Source organism: Berghia stephanieae, chromosome 4, assembly GCF_034508935.2.
Source record: "Berghia stephanieae isolate SIO BIC M18660-M18661 chromosome 4, UCSD_Bste_1.3, whole genome shotgun sequence".
NCBI lineage: Eukaryota > Metazoa > Mollusca > Gastropoda > Nudibranchia > Aeolidiidae > Berghia > Berghia stephanieae.
The window spans coordinates 30,914,075-30,933,617 of NC_088363.1; the positions used below are offsets into that span (position 1 = coordinate 30,914,075).

Genomic DNA, 19,543 nt, shown 5'->3' on the forward strand with positions numbered 1-19,543 from the left:
TGAAGGTATCATTGATACAAGAAAAGCAAAGAAAAAATGAACAAAATCGGACAATAAATGAATTTTATATATGAATTTTTATTTATATTGGGACTTTGAATATTTCGCGATATTCTGCGAGCTGGAGAAAATGCCTTTTTCAGCACTCCATAACTCGAAAAATATTTCCAAAAGCCTTTCACTACTAATAGAAACATATATACACAAATTGTATAGCAACATAATAAAAGAAAAAGCAGTCATACACACAAGGAATTATCTTACAGCAATCATTCAAATCACGAAAAAATTAACGAAATGCACAATTTTTCAGAGAATATTGTCCTCAGCGCCATTTTTGACGTGATAGGAATGTAAAAATATTATTTCAATCAACTTGAAACTAATAATAATTCATCTATACTAATAATTCTACATTGCTAATTTTTTGTAGCCCTGTAAACCCAGTATTTTTAAAGCAATCAATGGTTAAACATGAGATCAAGGCCTAATTCAACGGTTTGGAAGAAATCGGAGGAGAAAAACCAATTTTAGCGACTATTTTTGAAAAATTATTTTAAAATAACTAATTAACCCACAATAAAAAGTTTTATACCATATTAAAGATCTTGGAAAGCTCTATTTGACAAAAGAAAAGTTATACCAGTATAAAATCATACATGTCCTGAATAATTCATAAAATGAAGTGATTAAATAAGATTTTTTAGTATGAACTGAGACCGGGTCATTCAGAAAAAAAATCATAAAAAATACATTTATAAAGTTAGATAAATAATGTAAACACAATTGATAATGGCTTTAAAAGGCCTATGTGTTAAAAAGCCTTGCAAACAAATTCCACATCATACATACTTTCAAACTATGTCAATAAAATTGGATTTTTAAGAAACAATCGTAAGCGCAATTTACTAAATCACAAAGACAGCAATGCATAAAGGTGCATCAATTAAGTTATAGTAATAAGATGAGTTGCAAGCCATGTATTTCAAGATAGACATAGCAAAAAGATGCACCAAAAAACAAACAAAGCCATTAATTGCGATCTGTATATTCACCGAATAATCTATTTAAAAACTGTAGCTATCATTATCATGGTAGGTTAAGATTTATAATTATGTTTAAGTTTAATAAAAAAACAAAAAGGTTAAACCCCTGCTGAACATGAGGAAGAGCTTATACAATCATATAATATTTGAACCAGATCACTTTTAGAACCAGTCAATTTTAAATCTTTTTGGTTCCTAAATATTTTTCTATATCTTATTTGATTTTTCAGATCTTCAACATTTCCATTAATTGCTAAACATTGAAGGGCCTCCGTTGTATCGCAATAACCATTCTTTAAGATGGAGTCAAGAACTTTATTTCTTTGTGCTAAATCTAATATTTCTTTTTGGTTCTTTTTTTGGGCATTTTCTTCAATTTTCTTTTGAATTTTCTCTTTCTCTCTCTCTACTGCTTCCCTATGTTCTTTTCTTAGCAACTTCGATCTACTCTGAGCTTTTTTAAGAATCCTTTGTTGGTCACTGGTGCTTTTATTCTTAAGCCACTTCATTATACCATTATGCTTCCACATATTGATAAATGATCTGTGGTGAGTCGATGAATGTCGACGTTTTGAAATATCATAGTCGAAATCTCCAAACAGTCGCTCTCCAGTCAAGTTTGTGAGTGGGCACTTGTCCAGAATAACTTTTTGCTGAGGAGGTATCACGCCAGCAAAGATTCCATCCCCTAAAAATTCTCCCAACTGCCTCTCCAATACTTCCAACATTTTCAATGTCAAGGTGCTTATTGTCTTAGCGAAAAGTTCTTTATCGTAATGTTCATTCATCAAATGGCACTTAATAAAGTTGAGGGAACAGTGGTTTCCAAAGTCCATAAAGACGGGTTGCAGTGTCTTCTATCCCCCTATACATATGTTTTATGAGTTGCTTTCTGTCCTTGCCTTTGTCTTGGAATGGGTTTACTTGGTTCTGTCCTGATCCTCTCCGGAATCCTTGGCTGAGAGGGAAATAGTCAAAAGTATGCAAGGATTTTCATTGTAAATCCTCTCTCTTTTATGGACTGGTCGTTACATTTTTGTTTGAAAATATCTTTTAAACATTTGAATGAGACTTTTAGGTACATTGATGGTATGCTTTTGGAATTTCTTGGATACTTTAATTTTTTCACTATCCCATTTCTTTCCTTTTTTTTTTTTATTACAGGCGCTGATATAACCTAAATGTTTTGCAAGCGCCATGAAACCCTTTTTCTGGATTGAGATTGCTTGGTGTTTTTTCCCTGGTTATGTCCGAAATCTTTAGCTGGGAGGGAGACTGTCAAATGTATAGTACCCTTTTAAAGAGATATTTTATTCCATTGTTAATCATCTCACTGTTATTGTTGTGTGGTCCTATCATTATTAGTTTTGGATGGTTGGCTAGGTGGTCTTCAGATTGGAAGGCACAGAGCTCGATTCCTACTCTGAGCGGCGTATAGTTGAATCCTTAGAAAAGCTCTCTACTCACATTCTCTCACCGTACTCAGGTGTACAATGAGTACATGGCTCTTAACAACGTTGTTTCTGTCCGAAATAATTGTATTAATGCCTAACCGGCGTTATATATCGTCCTACTTGTTGCTGTTGGCAAGGGACACATTATAAAACGATTAGAGCAGAGAAGTAATTTTATTTTGTCGACCCCAGGAATGTCTTGGTGGATTTCGTTCCATGCCATGCATTAATCTTGTGAGTAGCATTATGAATATAGTAACATGTTATGATAGGGACACGATATGATGGTGTATACATCAACTGATAATTTGCATAAGACATCTTTTTTTCCTTTAATATTCATTGTGTTAACCAGTAAAACACTGAAAAAACCATGAATTCAAAAATTTGGCCTTGGTCCTTCAAATATCGATCGATTTAAATGAATTCTTTTGGCAAAAACTCTCAAACCTGGGACCTCACATGGGTCCTTTAAATCGATGAATATGTGAAGGAAGAGGTTTCTGGCCAAATTTTTAAAAGCATGTTTTACTAGAGGTAGTAGAAGTTAATTGGTTAACAAAATACCATAGGAACCATCAGTTCAACGAGCAAAATGTTACTATTACGATCGGAACAATCGTATTTATTTTTAGACATATCATCTGGTAATCTGTGTGCTCAACTGTTTTAAAATAAATGAAGTAACAAAATTCGACTTTTGCCTTTTGATCAAAGGTAAAATCAATAAGGACAATACAATGGTGATTTGTATTTTCAAATTATTCAATTTAAAAAAATCAAATAACAACAGAAAGAAAAGAAAAAAAAACATTAAACGTTCAAAGCATGACATCTATTATATATATATATATATATATATTAGATTGCCTAAATAATATAGGCGAAAATTTGTAAATGTGTGTGTGTGTGTGTGTGTGTGTTTGTGTGTGTGTGTGTGTGTGTGCAATGGAAGAGAGAGAAATAGAGATAGATAGATAGAGAGAGAGAGAGAGAGAGAGAGAGAGAGAGGGGACGTAATGATATCCAAACTATATATTATAATAATATATATCTCAAACGCATCCTTCCACTCCCGTTCTCCCACTATCATTCTCTCTCTCTCTCTCTTCCCCCCCCCCCCCCCTCTCTCTCTCTCTGTCTCTCTCTTTGTGTCTGTCTGTCTCTCTCTCTCTCTCTCTCTCTCTCTCTCTCTCTCTCTCTCTACCTATCTCTCTCTCTTTCTCTTCCATTGCACACACACACACACACACACACACACACACACACCCACATTTACAAATTTTCGCCCATATTATTATGATAACCTAATATAAATAAATATGTATTTTGTGTTTACTTGAGAAAGGCCGAAACGTCGTTTGTTTTGTGTTGTTCATTCATGAGTCAGATTTACTCCCTTTATCTTTATCTCCATTTCCATCCACATGTGGTGAAGATTACTATGCCGGGTGTGGGTTGTCATCATCAACATCATCATCATTATTATCATTTATGGTATTTAGCTATATGATGCACAGTAAATGGTTTGTTTGTTTAGACAGTGTCGGACCTTCCCGTAAGCTGAGCGACAATGTACTATTTTGACAAAATAAATATTGTTGATATGTTGCTGCTTCTCGAATGCCTGCAGGCCAACGATGGGTTTGCTTATTCATATTTGAGTCGTAGATATGCGGCTATATGGTCTAGTGGTATGACACTCGCTTTCGGATCGGAAGGTCCTGGGTTCGAGCCTCGCTCGGCGCATAGTTGAGTCCCTGGAGAAGGCTCTTTACTCGCATTCTCTCACCGTACTCAGGTGTAAAATGAGTACCTGGTCGTTAACAGCGTTGTGTCTGTCCGAAAATATTCTAACATCGCCTAACAGGCGCCATGTCCCGTCCTAAAAATGTTGCTGTTAGCCAGGGACCTCTTGTAAATCGCTTTGAGCACATTTAGTGGGTATTGCGCTAGGCTATATAAAAGCTCATATTTTTTTAAAAGATATGGTAAATTGCGTGACGTGCACATGGGCACAACACAAGGGCCAGGGTCGATGTGTACGTCGGCCAGGGTGATAATCCTTCTGTGGTCCTGACTGAAAACATCCATATCACTACATTTGAGTTCATTAAGACAAATCTCTGGGTAAATTTCTCTAGGTAAATTATAGAAGCTAGTTCTAAGAATTAAAAAAAAAAAAAGAAATCGGATTCTTTGCACAATTCGTAGGTAAAAGCGCCAGATTGGCGGATCTATTTTTTAAAACAGAATATTTTTTTTCTTTTGATGATATATAATGGATGGTCCCAAATCCTTCTGATTATGATTAAAAGTATTCATTATTCTCGGATGTTGCTTTTGTAATTGAAAAACTTTATTGTCAAATGAATGAGATGTGAAGATTTTTGTGTAAACTAGCATAAAAATAACTTGCGCTTCCCAGGTCAAAAGATCTGGTAAGACTCATCAGTTATGCTTACTCAAATCCTATAGCGCTTGGAAAAATAGTTACAACGAAATTAACAATAATTGTATTCATATACGATACAGATTCATATATATTACTACAACTATATATGTTGTATAATGAACTATTGAATTTTTAAAAAAGTATATGGATGCTGCCAGAAATGATAAATGGACTCAAATAATTTTGTATCAATACATACCGACAAAATGGTTGCCTTCTTGAGTCTGCAGTCATAAACATTTTTTGGAGTTCATTCCCCGTTTTTTACTCCAACAAAATATCGTAGCTTGGAAATTTTCAGAGTAAGTTAGATAATTGATTATTATTTATTGTCAGTGCAAATATTGATATCACTGCTCATATCAAGTAAAAAGCATTTAGAGACGTGTTCATTCTTGTTGCTATGTGAATGTTATGGTCAGCCATACCATCATTCATACTCAACTCATACCGTGCCTCGAACTTTGAATCAACAAAGCTTGAAGTTGAAGAATCTTGAAACTGAACATGTTCAACAAGATTATTGGAATAGTGTAAGGGCTGGAGTGAGACTTCTATTTTATGGAGCATTGCCCCAAATTTTGAAATATTACAGAGATATCTATATAATTATGTTTGTATCTTGGATTCAAACACAAGTGCCAAATCAAATCAAAGTCAAAGACCAACGATTTACCGGATCTGAAATCTGAGAACAAGATAGAGATAGATAAGAAACTAAGCACACCCACCGGTGGAATTGAATTGAGTAAGTTTATTGTGGATGACCAGCAATCAGGTTTTGGCCATGACTGAAAGAAAGCACAAAACATGATGATAATGATATCTCAATCTTCAACAGCTCAATTTTCTTTCAAATCATAATTACTTCCATGTTTATTTTTATTTACACAGAAGGTTTAATAGTTAGAGTTAGACAGTTAGAGCTATAGTTATAGATAGCCATTTTGGCGAGAGAGACCAAGATTTTGGCTTCCCGGTATAGGACAGTATTTTCGTTTGTATCATGAAACTGTTGAAGAGGCGAGTTTTTTTTTTCTCTTATTTATTTAGGAAGCTGCTATTTTCACTGTATGGTGATAATACCTAGTACTCCTATTAGTAGTGGGGAAGGCTATTTTCACCGTACAATAGTGTGATAAGCCATTTTCCCGGTGCAAATCTTGGTAGGCGATTTTCATCATTCGGCGATTTTCACCGTACAGTTGGCGATTTTCACCGTACCCTGATAATAGTGTGGTACGCAATTTTTATTGTATGGTGATGATATCTTGGTAGATAATTTTAACCGTACAGTGATAATAATGTGGTAGGCAATTTTCACTGTACAGTGATATTGTGGTAGGCTATTTTCAGCATACAGTGGTAATATCTTGGAAGGCTTTTTTAACAAGCTATGTTGCAGCTATGTAAAATATCATTGGATAACTCCGAAATCGAAATGTTGAAATTTTTTAGACATATTTTTTTCAGAATTTTTGGCCAAAATTAAGTAAAGAAAATGGTAAAATCATTTTTGTATTGGACAGCTGACACCTTTTCTGGGGTAGGTTGGGGGGGGGGGGGGGGGGGGGGGGGGTGATAATAATATTACAAAGCCTAAAAAATCCCCCAAACAATAAGGTAAAGAACAAAAACAACTCCACTGTCGATGATTTGCAATCTCTTCTGAATATTTTTGTGGGGGTGGGGGTAGCACATGATAATAATATACATTGCTTTAAAAAAAAAAAGTAAAAAAGAAGACCAGAAAGAAAATGAAACAATTAAAAAATTTAAAAGTCAAGCAATAAATAAATAAAAAATGAAAAGCTCTCCTCTTCAATCGAAAGAAACAGTGACCAAGATTTTGGTCTCCCTAGGCTAGACACTTCCAAAAAAAAAAGGATTTTTCTTCTTTGTTTATGAGAGTGATATTTACTGGTAGTAGGGAATCAGTGGACAAAAATAATACAGGCCTGTAAATCTTCAGGCCATTGCCTGAAATCAGACAATCTATCATTCTCTACTTCAGAGGACAGAATATTAGACAATAATAAATTAAAAGAATGTATTTGCTCCATTTTGAAAAAAAAAGCCTGAATTAGTATAAAGACAATACTTTAGACCCCCCCCCCCCTTCTCTCTCTCTCTCTCTCTCTCTCTCTCTCTCTCTCTCTCTCTCTCTCTCTCTTATATATATATATATATAATATATATATATATATATTATATATATAATATATATATATATATTATATTTATTTCTCTGTCTCTCTCTCTCTCTCTCTCTCTCCCTCTCTCTCTCTTCTCTCTCTCTCTCTCTCTCTCTCTCTCTCTCTCTCTCTCTCCCTCTCTCTCTCTCTCTCTCTCTCTCTTTTCTTATTTTTCTCTGTGGCAATCAAGGGGATTCCCCGTTTTACGATTGCAGTCTGTTGTGCGCCAGTTGCCCTAACATGTATTCGCGATGTGTCTGATCTTCATGTCTTCACACACCAATTTTACACAATTTACTGTATTTCTTTGCAACGACTTCTGAGACACATTTCTCAACATCACTATTTCTTTGTAATTTATGATTGTTTGTCTGATCATTGCTGGCAAGATTTATTGGCAGATTTTTTTAGGTAAAAGCGAATATTTAATTTGGAACCCAAACAGATGTCTTTGGTTGAGTTTTGTTTTGCTGCCGCCTGAATTCTTTTTTACTTCATCTGCAAGAAAAAAGATCATTGAGCCGCTTTCTCCTTAAGACAAAGAAAAAATACAAGAACAAGAACTAAAGTATTCTGCGACATGCCCGAAACATTTGTAGATGTTGTAGACCTTGGGAGATGTTCCTCGAAGTAGATTTACTTTATATTGTTATTTTAATCGTGGATCTTTTTTCAGATGTCGTTTATTAAATTTATTTATTCAATTTGTCAATTTTTAGTAGCGCTTGTAGAACAAAACTTGATTGATTGGTAAAAGTAAAACATTTCATAATATGACCATTGTCTTGGTTCTCCGGCGCCATTGTCATTGAAGTACATTGAAAGGTAGTGCAGAGCAGTCGCCCTATGTATTTTTCTCTCACTATTTCTACTATTGTGGTTGCTCGCGATCCGAGGGTTTTCTTTTCTTCTCAGGTTCTAGTTATAGTTAGGTCGTTATAAAGGTTCTAGGGTTTTTGTTTTTTCTATTAGTATTAGGTTTAGTTAAAAGTACTTGCCAGTAGTCTTAAGTTTTATTAATACCTATACTGCAAACCCAGATTGAATTACAGTACAAAAGGACTCGTGTGTCTAAGAGGAGTGTAATTAAGGGAAACCAGTCCTTGCCAGCATCATTCATTCAAAAGGGCGAAAGGAATGCAGAATGTTTAAACTCTTTTCAGGGAAATTCCACGGGTAACGGACTGACAAATCAGAGTAAAAATGCATCATGTCCTCCCTTACCATATATTAAAAGAAAAAGATGGATCTTTATTAACTTGAATTTATTTGACATTATAATATTGGTAACGGACTGGCATCAGAAAATCCATCTTTTTCAATTTTCAATTTCACAAATAGGTGGATCAAACTTTCTGAAGTTAAACCTTACAGAAACAAATAAGTTCTTTTATAGTAACCAAGGGATGTTGTTCTACATCCCACTAGCAATATGTAAAAAATTGTCCAAAATTTTAATCTGCAGTCTGAAAAAGTGTTGACTTCTGAAAAAACAAATATGTTTATCACGCACAAAGAGGGTAGATGGTTGAGAGCTGGGTCTTTGTCATATCACTCTGCCTTCCTGAATTGTTTTGGAAAATTTTGATTTAGTAATCTCTGCCATCTTATTTTCATAATTGGATGCTTTCTTATTCAGCTTTGTCTGATTTGTGCAACAATTCATTTAAGTGTCACAGAGCATTTTACTCTTCATTTATCTTATCTCATGCTAAAAATGATTTTTATTGTCAGTTTTATTTGGCAACTTGAACAACATCTGACAAGAAAATAGTCAAGATGGTGGGGGCTTACTATTACTACATTCAGCACCTCAGTCCATCCACCAAAAGTTGTCAGATTCAGTGGAAAGTACTGTGACAGCGTCTCCTTTAAAAACAGTACTATTAAAAGTTAACCAGTTCCTTATCAATGAGAGGAAAATCGCCACTGTTACGATACAACCAGCATCTTTTATAGTCAAATTTGTTTTATTCATCACACATTTTAAAGATAGACAATTACCATCTTTATAGCCATTAAAATGTAACGCTGTACGAAAGGAAGTTACGTTTCTGAATAAAATCATAAATAGCATTGCATTTTTTTGGTTTAGTTTAAGAGAGAGAAAAAATGTCTTGAATGGGTATGGCTTTTAAAGGAAAAGTCATGAAAATGCCTGTAAGGAGAGGAGGGTTAAGCTGGCCCCCCGGAAATATGCAAAAAAATATCCCAAATTATGCGGGAGAAATTGCAAATTATGCGGGGGGAAAAGGCAAATTATGCGAGGGGAAATTACAAATTATGCAAAACAAGAAAAAAGTAATAAATAGCTGTCTAAATTTTTCCATTGCTTTATTTACATTTAACCAATTCAAAATTAAAGAACTACAACGCAAATTCAAAACTTAATTTTTTGTTGTAGCACAGACAAGCTAGATGTCATAGAGACGTTGTGCTAAGACTCCTGCGCCTGTCTATATCAGATTGTAAACAGAAAAACTGCGCTCAGCATCAGCGCTGTTGATCGTGGTGTATATGTACCACTTGGCACAAGCAGCCAAAGCTAGCACTTCATCAGAAATGGACTGCCAAAAATGTGGCACGTCAACAGAAGAGGTGATGGAGTTCTTCACCGCGAGGGGCCCAAGCTGCCGGGTGTACCTCTTGATCTCCTCCTCGGGTACAGTTTTCAGCTTTGTGAGGCTCTCAAGTTGATCCCAAGGTGGAGACAGGAGCAGCTTAGCAGGGTAGATCTCAAGAAGACAAATCAAATCGTACACTTGGAATCAGGGTTGCCAGATTAATTTCAGGCATTCTGCCAACTGGATTTTAAAAATCTGCCAAATACCACAAAAATCTGCCAAACCGTACTATTTATAGTACCCCCTTTGAAAACTCAGCAGTTTTGTTAAACAAAAAATTCTCAAGGCCGATGTCATAATTTTTTTTTTCATTTCCCAAGTTTAAAAATATCACTAATACATAAAAATTGCCATGGAAAACGTGTAGTAGACCTATACATTCATTTCATCCCTAGGCCCCGAGAAAGAGGAGAGCTAACGCTCCTCTTTCTAGGCTAGGCCTCGGAAAATAAAATCTGCCAAATATCTGCCAAACTGATTTTTCCCTGCCAGACGACTTCAAATTCTGCCAAAAAAAAAGGACATTTGGCAGAAAATCTGCCAAATAGGATTCAATAGTCGTAACGTCACTTCCTTCCTAATGACGCATGGTAACTTAGTAACACTGGCTCTAAACTATCGGAACAATGGCGGACGCCCGTATGAAATATTTCTCCGGCGAGCATAAAAACGTTTCCAGAGGGAAAAAAAACATAAATTTGATCATGTTTTGACTTTTACACATTCTGATCAAAAGGCATATGAAAAGGGAATGAAAAGTTCTAGCCAGCATGAAGAATAAAAAGTAATGATTTTCTTTGTTTAGAACCAAGATGGCCGCCGTTGCCGAGCTGCGTGACATCAGACGACTGAATCCAGGCAACCCTGCTTGGAATTGGAATAGCCTCCCTTTAAAGTTAAATGGAAGTCACTGTCACATTTGGGAACATCGTCGGACTTTTTCGGTTTAATTCTTCTTCATACAATGGTCATAAATTCACGCTAAAAACCATATTTTGCATAATTATGCGGTAAAAGGTGAATTATGCGGCCGCATTGCGGTAAGTGGCAAATTATGCGGCCGCACTGCGGCCGCATCGGTCGCGTTTTCCTGGGGGGCCAGGTTAAGGCAGGCCTGAATTTAGAAATCTTGGTCGCATGACAGGAGCAGTTCCAATGATTATTGCTTACTTTTTGAACCCTTTGTCCCATGAATCATGATATATTGAACAATTTGAAATAACCCAGCACTCGGTCAAATCTGGTAAGAAAGATTAACTCAGCATATATTGGATAAGCTATTTCTAATTGACATACAGTGTTCATACCAAATGAAAATTGGGTGGCCTATATACTAGGTCTGGGAGTGTTGCTGATACACCTGAGCCCCTCATAGTCAGAGTGGTCATTATATGTTATTTGTAGGTCTTAAAATTACTGTTAGTGGTGGAATGAATTGCCATTCCATTTTACACGCATTTGATCAACAGGCCAGATAGCTGCTGCTGTATACAGCTTGTCTTTTCCCGTCTAAAAATAAAGAAAACTTTTATTTTAAACGGGGAATATACACTAGAATGTAATCGAAGCACTTTGTGCAAAGGGTCCCACAACCAGTAGCAACACTGAATATGTTGGGCGAGACATGCAGTGGTGTTGAGCAATAGTGAGCTTGCAGATACCGAGTAATATCAGGAATTGCTAGTACTGGTATTGGTACGAGGAAAGAAGTAGTATTGGTACAATCATCTCCGCTTCATCCGAGAAAAATGCTTGACAGATGATCTACGAACATTGGTGAGATTGGAACAAGGGTTTATAAAAAGCTTGCACAGAATAGATATCAACCAATGCTTCACGATTACTATTCTTACAAACAATGTCACATTTTGTTGTCGATAAAATAAAAAGATACTGGGACTGAGAATTGCTGGTACTGCCCAGGCTTAACTATTAACATGCAGCTTATCAGATGCTACTATAATTTCTTATTGTTAGATACAATACTGTTACTATTCAGGTACTCATTTTACACCCGATTATGGAAAAAGAAAATGTGAGTAAAATGCCTTTCCAAAGACTCAACTTTGCACACCCCAGAGAGAAACTCAAAACCTTGACCCACAGACTTGAATTCGATTGTCATGTCACAAACTACAAAGTTGCAAAGGCAAAGGCGGCAATCAACTGACAAGGTGTCAATCCATTTAGGAGAGTGGCTGGGCATAGCAAGCAGTAATGAATGCACACTGTCAATAGTTCAGTGGAGTACAAAAAGTGTCCAAGAAAGGTTAACAAGCCAGGCTTATTGATCTGATTGATTATCTACAATTCAAAAATCATGACAAAGTCTGATTCAGGTACCTTTCAAATGTTAGATTTCCTATTTAAATATCCAATGATTATGCTCTGATTTTTAAATACTATTGTTGAGATCTTCGATTCTGTCTCTTATTTTGATCTGTAAAATGGTCCCTTGCACAGTCTTGGTTTTCCCTTAAGATATAGGATTGTCTCTGCCCTTGCCTTTTAGAATTTGCATCAACTGTGCTATATAATGTAATTATTATTTCCATTTATATAATTATATTTATATGCAATTATTATACTATCATTTCCATAGGGGCAGTTTCTTTTGTACAGTACTATCATTTAGATGGTCACACTTACACACTTTTTCGATGATAAAAATGTTTCAGCACTTGTCATTTGCTGATCATTTGTTAATGATATTTTTTTAAAGCGCATGTTAAATAGTATATCGAATTTGGTATCAGCATTCACATCTATTTATGTATGATTAATATTATTTTCTAAGGAAAGAGATTTGTTGACAAGTGAATCTTTGGATAAGATGTTACAATTTCCCCTCCCTTTATCCAAAAACACAGATGTACAGATTAACTCAGTAGACCAATTTTTAGACCAAGTATCCTTTCTCTTTGTCATGAATATTTACTTTGAGATCTATCCAAGGGTTGAAGTACCTTTCCTCTTGTGCTGTTATTAATTAAGGAATGAGCCATGGCACGGAAAGCCTTTGCTGTCTAATTATAGATTTTTTGCATAATTGATGACGATGCCTACACTGTCCTTCATTCTTGGTTGCAACCCACAGAATAGCTGATTTAATGTGTTATGTTGTTTTGGACCAGTAAGGACTATGAGGCATTTCAATTGTGTTAGATTTCAGCCATGTCATTGTTTTTGTGTACTCAATAGTGTTGATAATGCAAGGCACAATGACAGGTTATAAATCTCATGTGCCATAATACTCCATTTATTAAGGAGTTCTGTGTGGGGTTCTTGACCTCCCATAGTGTCTTCTATACCCTTTATCTGTTTTCCAGCTTGCTTTCAGTCTTTGTTTTGGACTAAGATTACTTGGTTTTGTCCTTTCCCTGGACAGAGTCCTTGGCAGTCAAATGTTTTGTTAAAGTTTTGGGAGATGATATTTTGTGTTGTTATAAATCATCTCTCTGTTATGTATTTTTATAGTGTTTTGAATGTATAATGTAAGCATTTGAGCGTGATCCTCTCAGCCAGGTCCTGAGCTTGTGTCTGGATGAGACTTTTAGGTGATCTTTAAACTACATTGATGGCATGCTCTTGGAAACTACATTGTTCTCTATTTGAATCATCCCCTTTTGTCGTTTTTTTTTTTCTTGTGTGCTTTTCATCGTAAATCATATTTTTGTACTGTCCCATTTTCTTCCTTTATACTGGTGCTGAAATGACCTAAATGTGTCGCTTGGGCTGTAAAACGCTTAAAAACTAAAAACAAAAAAACTATTTAGAACTTGGTTGTAACATAATTGTAGTCCTTATATTGAATTTAAGCTAATGGAGCCAGAGTATTATCCTTTTATCATTAGCTTGTTATTGTTGTGATAGAATACCCGGATTTTTGCAAAATGATTTCTGTTAGATTCAATAGATCCAGTCTGCTAATCTCTGATGAGTTGACAGAACCTAGGGTTGATGACTGTCAATTTGTAAGTTGAAGTCCTCTGCCAGTTTAGTTAACAGGCCCCTTTGTCTCCCCTGCAAAAAAAGAATCATCATGTTTTCAATATCTTTTCTCTCAGATGGCATCTGGTGGTTATCACCCGAACCCGAATAAACAATCAAAATCTGATTCCATGAGACGCAGCAATTGGCAGAGGTCAGTGAGTTCTGATAGAGATGATGCTCAGAGTTTGAATAGTCTTCCCAGTGATATCAGGATCAACAATTGGGTAAGCATTTTTAAAAGCAATTGCACTGCTAAATTTATTTAATCTCACTCTCTTTTGTAACAAAAATTGTACTTCATGTATGTCTAAATAATGATTTTTTAAATAGTTTCATAAGTCTAAAGTGAGATAAAAAGTCATGTACTTGTCCCATGAGTGTCACATTTTTGAATACAGAAAAGACATTTCAAATAACAGTCGTGTTGCATCTTTTTTCTTATTTTAATTGTTGTACAGAGCAAAACTTTACTCCTTGATTTTCGTCATCCTTCAGGATTTAGCAGATTTACATCCAATGAACTTGGGAGGGGATTCAAAACGGCGAAAGAAATCAAAAGGAAATCCAGAGAGGGAAAGGGAACAGTCGCTCTCCATGGATTCCCCACCACGAGGGGCAGAGTTGAGACACCATTCGCAAACATCTTTTCCTCGCACCAAAATTAACCCAAGCACTCCAACGTCACAGAAGATCTCTTTAGAAAACCTAAAGCAGCAGATGATGTTTGGCGATTTTGACTATGTAAGCAAATTATGTCGTTCTCAAACTCGCCACTAACACTTATTGGTATTTGCTGATTTTTATTGGTCCCTAACTAGGCCAAAGTCAAATTTATTCACTCTTGATAAGGAAACTTAAATTTAAATCAAAATGAAAATTAATGAAAATATTGTTATTTTGTGAGAAATGAATATATTACCAAAATTGAACAAGCCTGTTCATTTTAAAACTCTTTAAAATGACAATTTATGAAATGTAAATCATACATGATGTATTAAACCTTTTTTTTTTTTTTTTTTTTTCTTTTAATAAAAAGATTATACGAAAAGTCTTATTGTTGCCTGTTGCAGGTCTGCATATTGTAGAAAACTATGCGGTCAAGCTGTGTTGTAATATATAGTAACATTTGCCTTCTCATTGCTAAATGTTCTTTTTATATGTATCTTGATGTAAAGATTATTATATGTGAATTTGAAGTTTTTATTGTCATTGTTTTTTGCTTTGGGAATGGGGTACATCTTGATTGTTACATTGCAAAACAAATATAAAATTAAAAAAAAAAATAGAATGAAATTGGGATGGATAATTACATTCATACATTGTTTTATTATGGTTTTACCATGTTTAATTAATTCGACTATGCTTCATCCAGCAGGCCATATTGAAAAATTTCCATGATATGCAGTTCAAATTGTTAAGCACTTGTTGTAGTTGCCACTGTCACTCTTTCATTATTTGTTACTGTCTACCTTCAATACTATTTTTTTATTTTTTATATTTATTTATTTTTACAATAATTTAAGCTTGACAATGCAGATGGTGAGAGGAACAATGAGAGACGGATCCAACAAATTCGATCAAGACTGCACAATACTTCAATGAACAGGATGAGTCCCAACCTGGATTTGATCAATCAAAATAAAAATGTTGACACCAGTGCCAGGGGTCCTGCGGTAAGTTTTACTCTCTCAAACTATATAAGGAATTTATTCACAATAAGTAGAGTCTATTCTAAATGTAACATTTGGATGATAAGAAAGATGTCCAACTCATCTTTTAGATAAAAAAGGGAAAGAAAATTTGTGAGAGGTAGGTATTTTTGCTATATTGATGTCCTATTTCATTGTTGAGATAGTATCACAATGTTATATTTCTAAATTGCGAAGTACATCTCCACTGACCTATATCATAGTTTTGGTATCATGGACGAAGAATACAACTTTTCTTGCGATGTTAAATACCATATTTTCCTGCAACTTTTTTTCCTTGATCACGACCCTGCAGCTTATAGTCAGGAGCAGCTAATACTATTATTTTAGAGCCCATATCACAGATGGAGTGAGAGAAGTGGTCAAAAATATAACTTTTATCCCTGGTGGAATTATCTACAGCCCTTGGAGATAAGCTTGAATCACGCTTTCACACTTGTATTGAAGCCGGAAACTTCAATGGGTTCGCTTGGTATTGAATTTAAAAAAGTGTCTTATACCCCTTAGCGGCTTATGAAAGGATAAAATTGATTTTTAGAAAAAAACTTGGGTGGTGCGGCTTATTGTCCAGAAAACATGGTTTGTGACATGTGTTGAATTGACTTAATATGATAATGGATAATTTTGGGACCCCCGGTCTCCAGTAGTCGGTAAGAGAGAGCTCTAGTAATGAATGACCTGAGTTTGATACAAATTTTTTTGGGTTCGTGGATAGCTCATACGGTAGAGTCACGCTCTCACTGGCCAGGCGGAGTTGTCGTACCAATAATGTTGCAGGTTCAAACCCCATCACCGCTGCGAAAATTTTTTATTCTCTATTGTCTTCTGGCACTTTTCTACTCACTTCATTTCTTGTTGTTACCAATATAAGTGCCTGCTCCACTCACTTTTCTGAATTAAAAAATGGATAATTTTAAGACTTTTCTCAAGTTGTATAATTAAGAAAAATAAAAGTTAAGCTAATTATGAATAATTGAATCTGCTGTGGACGAATTACATCTGTCTCCTTTTTATTCTATTTTTATCCAGCCTGACAGTAAAGAAATTGTAACACGGCTTATGCAAATTAGAGATTTCATAAAGCAGGCCAGATCTATGTTAGAGAGCATGGAAAGAATGGGAGAAAGGGTGAGTATGATATTATTTGTATTATATTGTTTTAAATATTCCCCTTTTCTTTTCTTTCCTTTTTAAATAAATAGATTCTGGGTAATCATCTATCACTGTAAATAATTTAATGCAATTATATTGTATTTTTTTTTTTTTTCATTCTTTTGGGAACAGAAAATAGGAACATCTTTTTTTAAATGTATTTATTAATTTCATTGCAAATATGTGACATTTTTGTGAACTACTCTGTGTAAAAAAACAAGCAGTGATGTTGTTTTTGATTGTAAGATTTTTAAAATGCCATTAACTGTGATATGTGTAGGGATTGTAGCTGACATTAAGTATTGGTTTAATCTTTTTTGTTTCAGTGAAATTCAGATTAATATAGATAAAAGGTTTCTAAATAATACTACTATATAACATACAACATCATGCAAATAATTACAATGGTTTTACTTTATTTTAATTGTTTGCTGTTGTTGGTTTTTGTTTTTTCAGAAAAAACCTGAAGATGTAGAAAAAGTTCGTAGACTTATCCAAAATCTTCAAGATCAAGAACAAGGCTATAAAGGGTTATTGCAAAACACACTGGTATGTATAACTTTAATTTTGTCAAATTTTCTGCTCCTATACATTGGATTTTAATGTCTTGATATTCTGCCCCCCCCCCCCCCCCCCTTTTTTTTTTTTTTTTAGTGTTTTTTTTTTTGTTTGTTTTAAAAGCTCTGGGCTATTATTTATTTTTCTTTAGATTACCAACAGGTTTGCATTTGTTACACTCAGTACATATGATATTCAATGCTTAAATAAAGTTCCATCTTAGTGTTGTATTATTAATAGGTACTAATCTTTACAAATTTACATCAACTTTAAATAGTTTTAGAGTGATCTGCACTGATGTACTCACTCACTCATTCCCGTGACTGGATGGTCATTGGGTGGGGGGGGGGGGGGGGGGACTTGCGGGATGCAGCCTTTACAACATGGTGCCACACATCTCGGTCATGGGCAGGTCAACATAGTCTGTTCGTAATGCATAAGTTACATTGAAAATGTTTATCTTGGAAACACAATTGCACTTCACGAATTTCAAGACAAGGTGTGATAAAATAAATGTATGGATGGTATATATATTGAGCTTTTTTTATATAGCGCAATTTCCACTAAATGTGCTCAAATCGCTTTACAAGGGGTTCCTGGCCAACAGCAACATTTAACATTTAGGACGGGACATGACGCCTGTAAGGCGATGTTATAATTTTTTCGGACAGAGACAACACTGTTAACGACCAGGTACTCATTTTACACCTGAGTACGGTGAGAGAATGTGAGTAAAGAGCCTTCTCCAAGGACTCAACTATGCACAGAGCGAGGCTCGAACCCAGGACCTTCCGATCCGAAAGCGAATGTCATACGACAAGACCACATAGCCGCACAATATGAATATATGAAGAAAGACAAAAAAATTCAAATGGTGCTTTATGACTCTGGGCATTATATGAAATTTGTAAATACTCTTTTTCTTGACAAAGTAATTAATTCTTTTGTAGTTGGTAATATATATTTTAAAAAATTTTCACAGCAGATAGAGCGAGAGGATGTTAGTATGAGACGGGAGGGAGATGATACTTTGCTGGCAAGACCAGATGGAAAGGAGGAGATAGATGATTCGTCAGTGGATTTAGAAGTACAGACACAAAACTCTGAGACCAGTGTAAGTATCTTAGAAAACCTTGAAGAGGGAAATATTAGATGCTCTGGTGATGATATTCCTGATTTCCTGGAGATTTGGTTTTCTTTCAAATATTTTGAACATTATAATCTACCGTTTACATCAAGAAAACTTTGGCAGTGGAGTATTATTGAATAGGGCTTTAAGGAAAGTTAAAGCAAATAGATTAATTCAAATGTGTGATATTATTTAACAACATAAAGAACAAAAAAGAATGAAGACAATTTTACTTGGATAACTTTAAAAATTATTTCTCACAATTTTTCAATAATAATTTTGTGGGAAGAGGATGAATAATAGTTATGTGGGAACGGATGAAATTTCACAAAAGTTGAAAGGCTCAATTAAGGGATTTTCATACTCTCCCTTTCTGTAGGATGGTTCACAAGATAACACAAATCGGCCACGCATTGAGGATAAGCTTGGCCTTGGCTTTGAAGATGAAGAAGATGAACAACCACAAGGGGCTACAGGAGGCCTTATTGGTGCCACTGGATTCAGTGCCAGCAGTAACAATACTCTAGATCAGATGGATGGCAGTGGTCCAAACAATGGGGCCATGACGTCCTCATTTCCTGTCCAAGAGGTAATATTAGGATAATGGAATTCTATTACCAGTTGTTTCGTTGTTTTTATTTATTTTTTTTTTTTACTTCATAAGTTGGCCTATGCAATCTTTGTGAATTCCAACTCCACCAATTCTCTCTCTCTCTCTCTCTCTCTCTCTCTCTCTCTCTCTCTCTCTCTCTCTCTCTCTCTCTCTCTCTCTCTCTCTCTCTCTCTCTCTCTCTCTCTCTCTCTCTCTCTCTCTCTCTCTTTCTCTCTCTCTCTTTCTTCTCTCTTCTCTCTCTCCCTCCTCTCTCTCTCCCTCTCTCTCTCTCCCCTCCTCTCTCTCTCTCTACTCTCTCTCACTCTCTCAAGAAAACAACAAAGTTTTGTATGGTATTTTGAATTATGCTGCTTTGTGATCTAGTTGTATTACATATAGGGGTCATGGGTTTGAGTCATGTTGTGATTAGTGCAAGATTAAGCCCTTTAAAAACCCCCACTCTTTTCTCACATTTTCTCATCATGCTCAGGTGTAAATTGATATATGGACAGTGATGGCGTGTCTTTGTCAAAAAAAAACAACCCAACATATAATAGCACCATATAAGCCTCATCTCATGTCCCACATGTTAAATGTTGCTGTTTTTTGGGGGGGACCTCTTGTAAAAGAATATTG

The 19,543-nt window shown here is 35.3% G+C and overlaps 1 protein-coding gene across 3 annotated transcripts in view; it reads left to right on the plus strand.

Moving 5' to 3' along the window:
* The first annotated feature begins 4,934 nt into the window (after positions 1–4,934).
* Positions 4,935–19,543, plus strand: part of LOC144970412 (uncharacterized) — a 56,010-nt gene continuing 41,401 nt past the window's right edge. For 2 of the 3 annotated variants that reach the window (XM_078910011.1, XM_078910013.1), the window contains exons 1-8: positions 4,935–5,257; positions 13,842–13,991; positions 14,263–14,508; positions 15,291–15,440; positions 16,506–16,604; positions 17,085–17,177; positions 18,169–18,300; positions 18,695–18,904. In XM_078910011.1, coding sequence (XP_078766137.1) covers positions 13,842–13,991; positions 14,263–14,508; positions 15,291–15,440; positions 16,506–16,604; positions 17,085–17,177; positions 18,169–18,300; positions 18,695–18,904 — 1,080 coding nt within the window. In that variant the 5' untranslated portion in view covers positions 4,935–5,257. The remainder of the gene's footprint in view (positions 5,258–13,841; positions 13,992–14,262; positions 14,509–15,290; positions 15,441–16,505; positions 16,605–17,084; positions 17,178–18,168; positions 18,301–18,694; positions 18,905–19,543) is intronic. The other variant, XM_078910012.1, reaches the window with a different exon arrangement.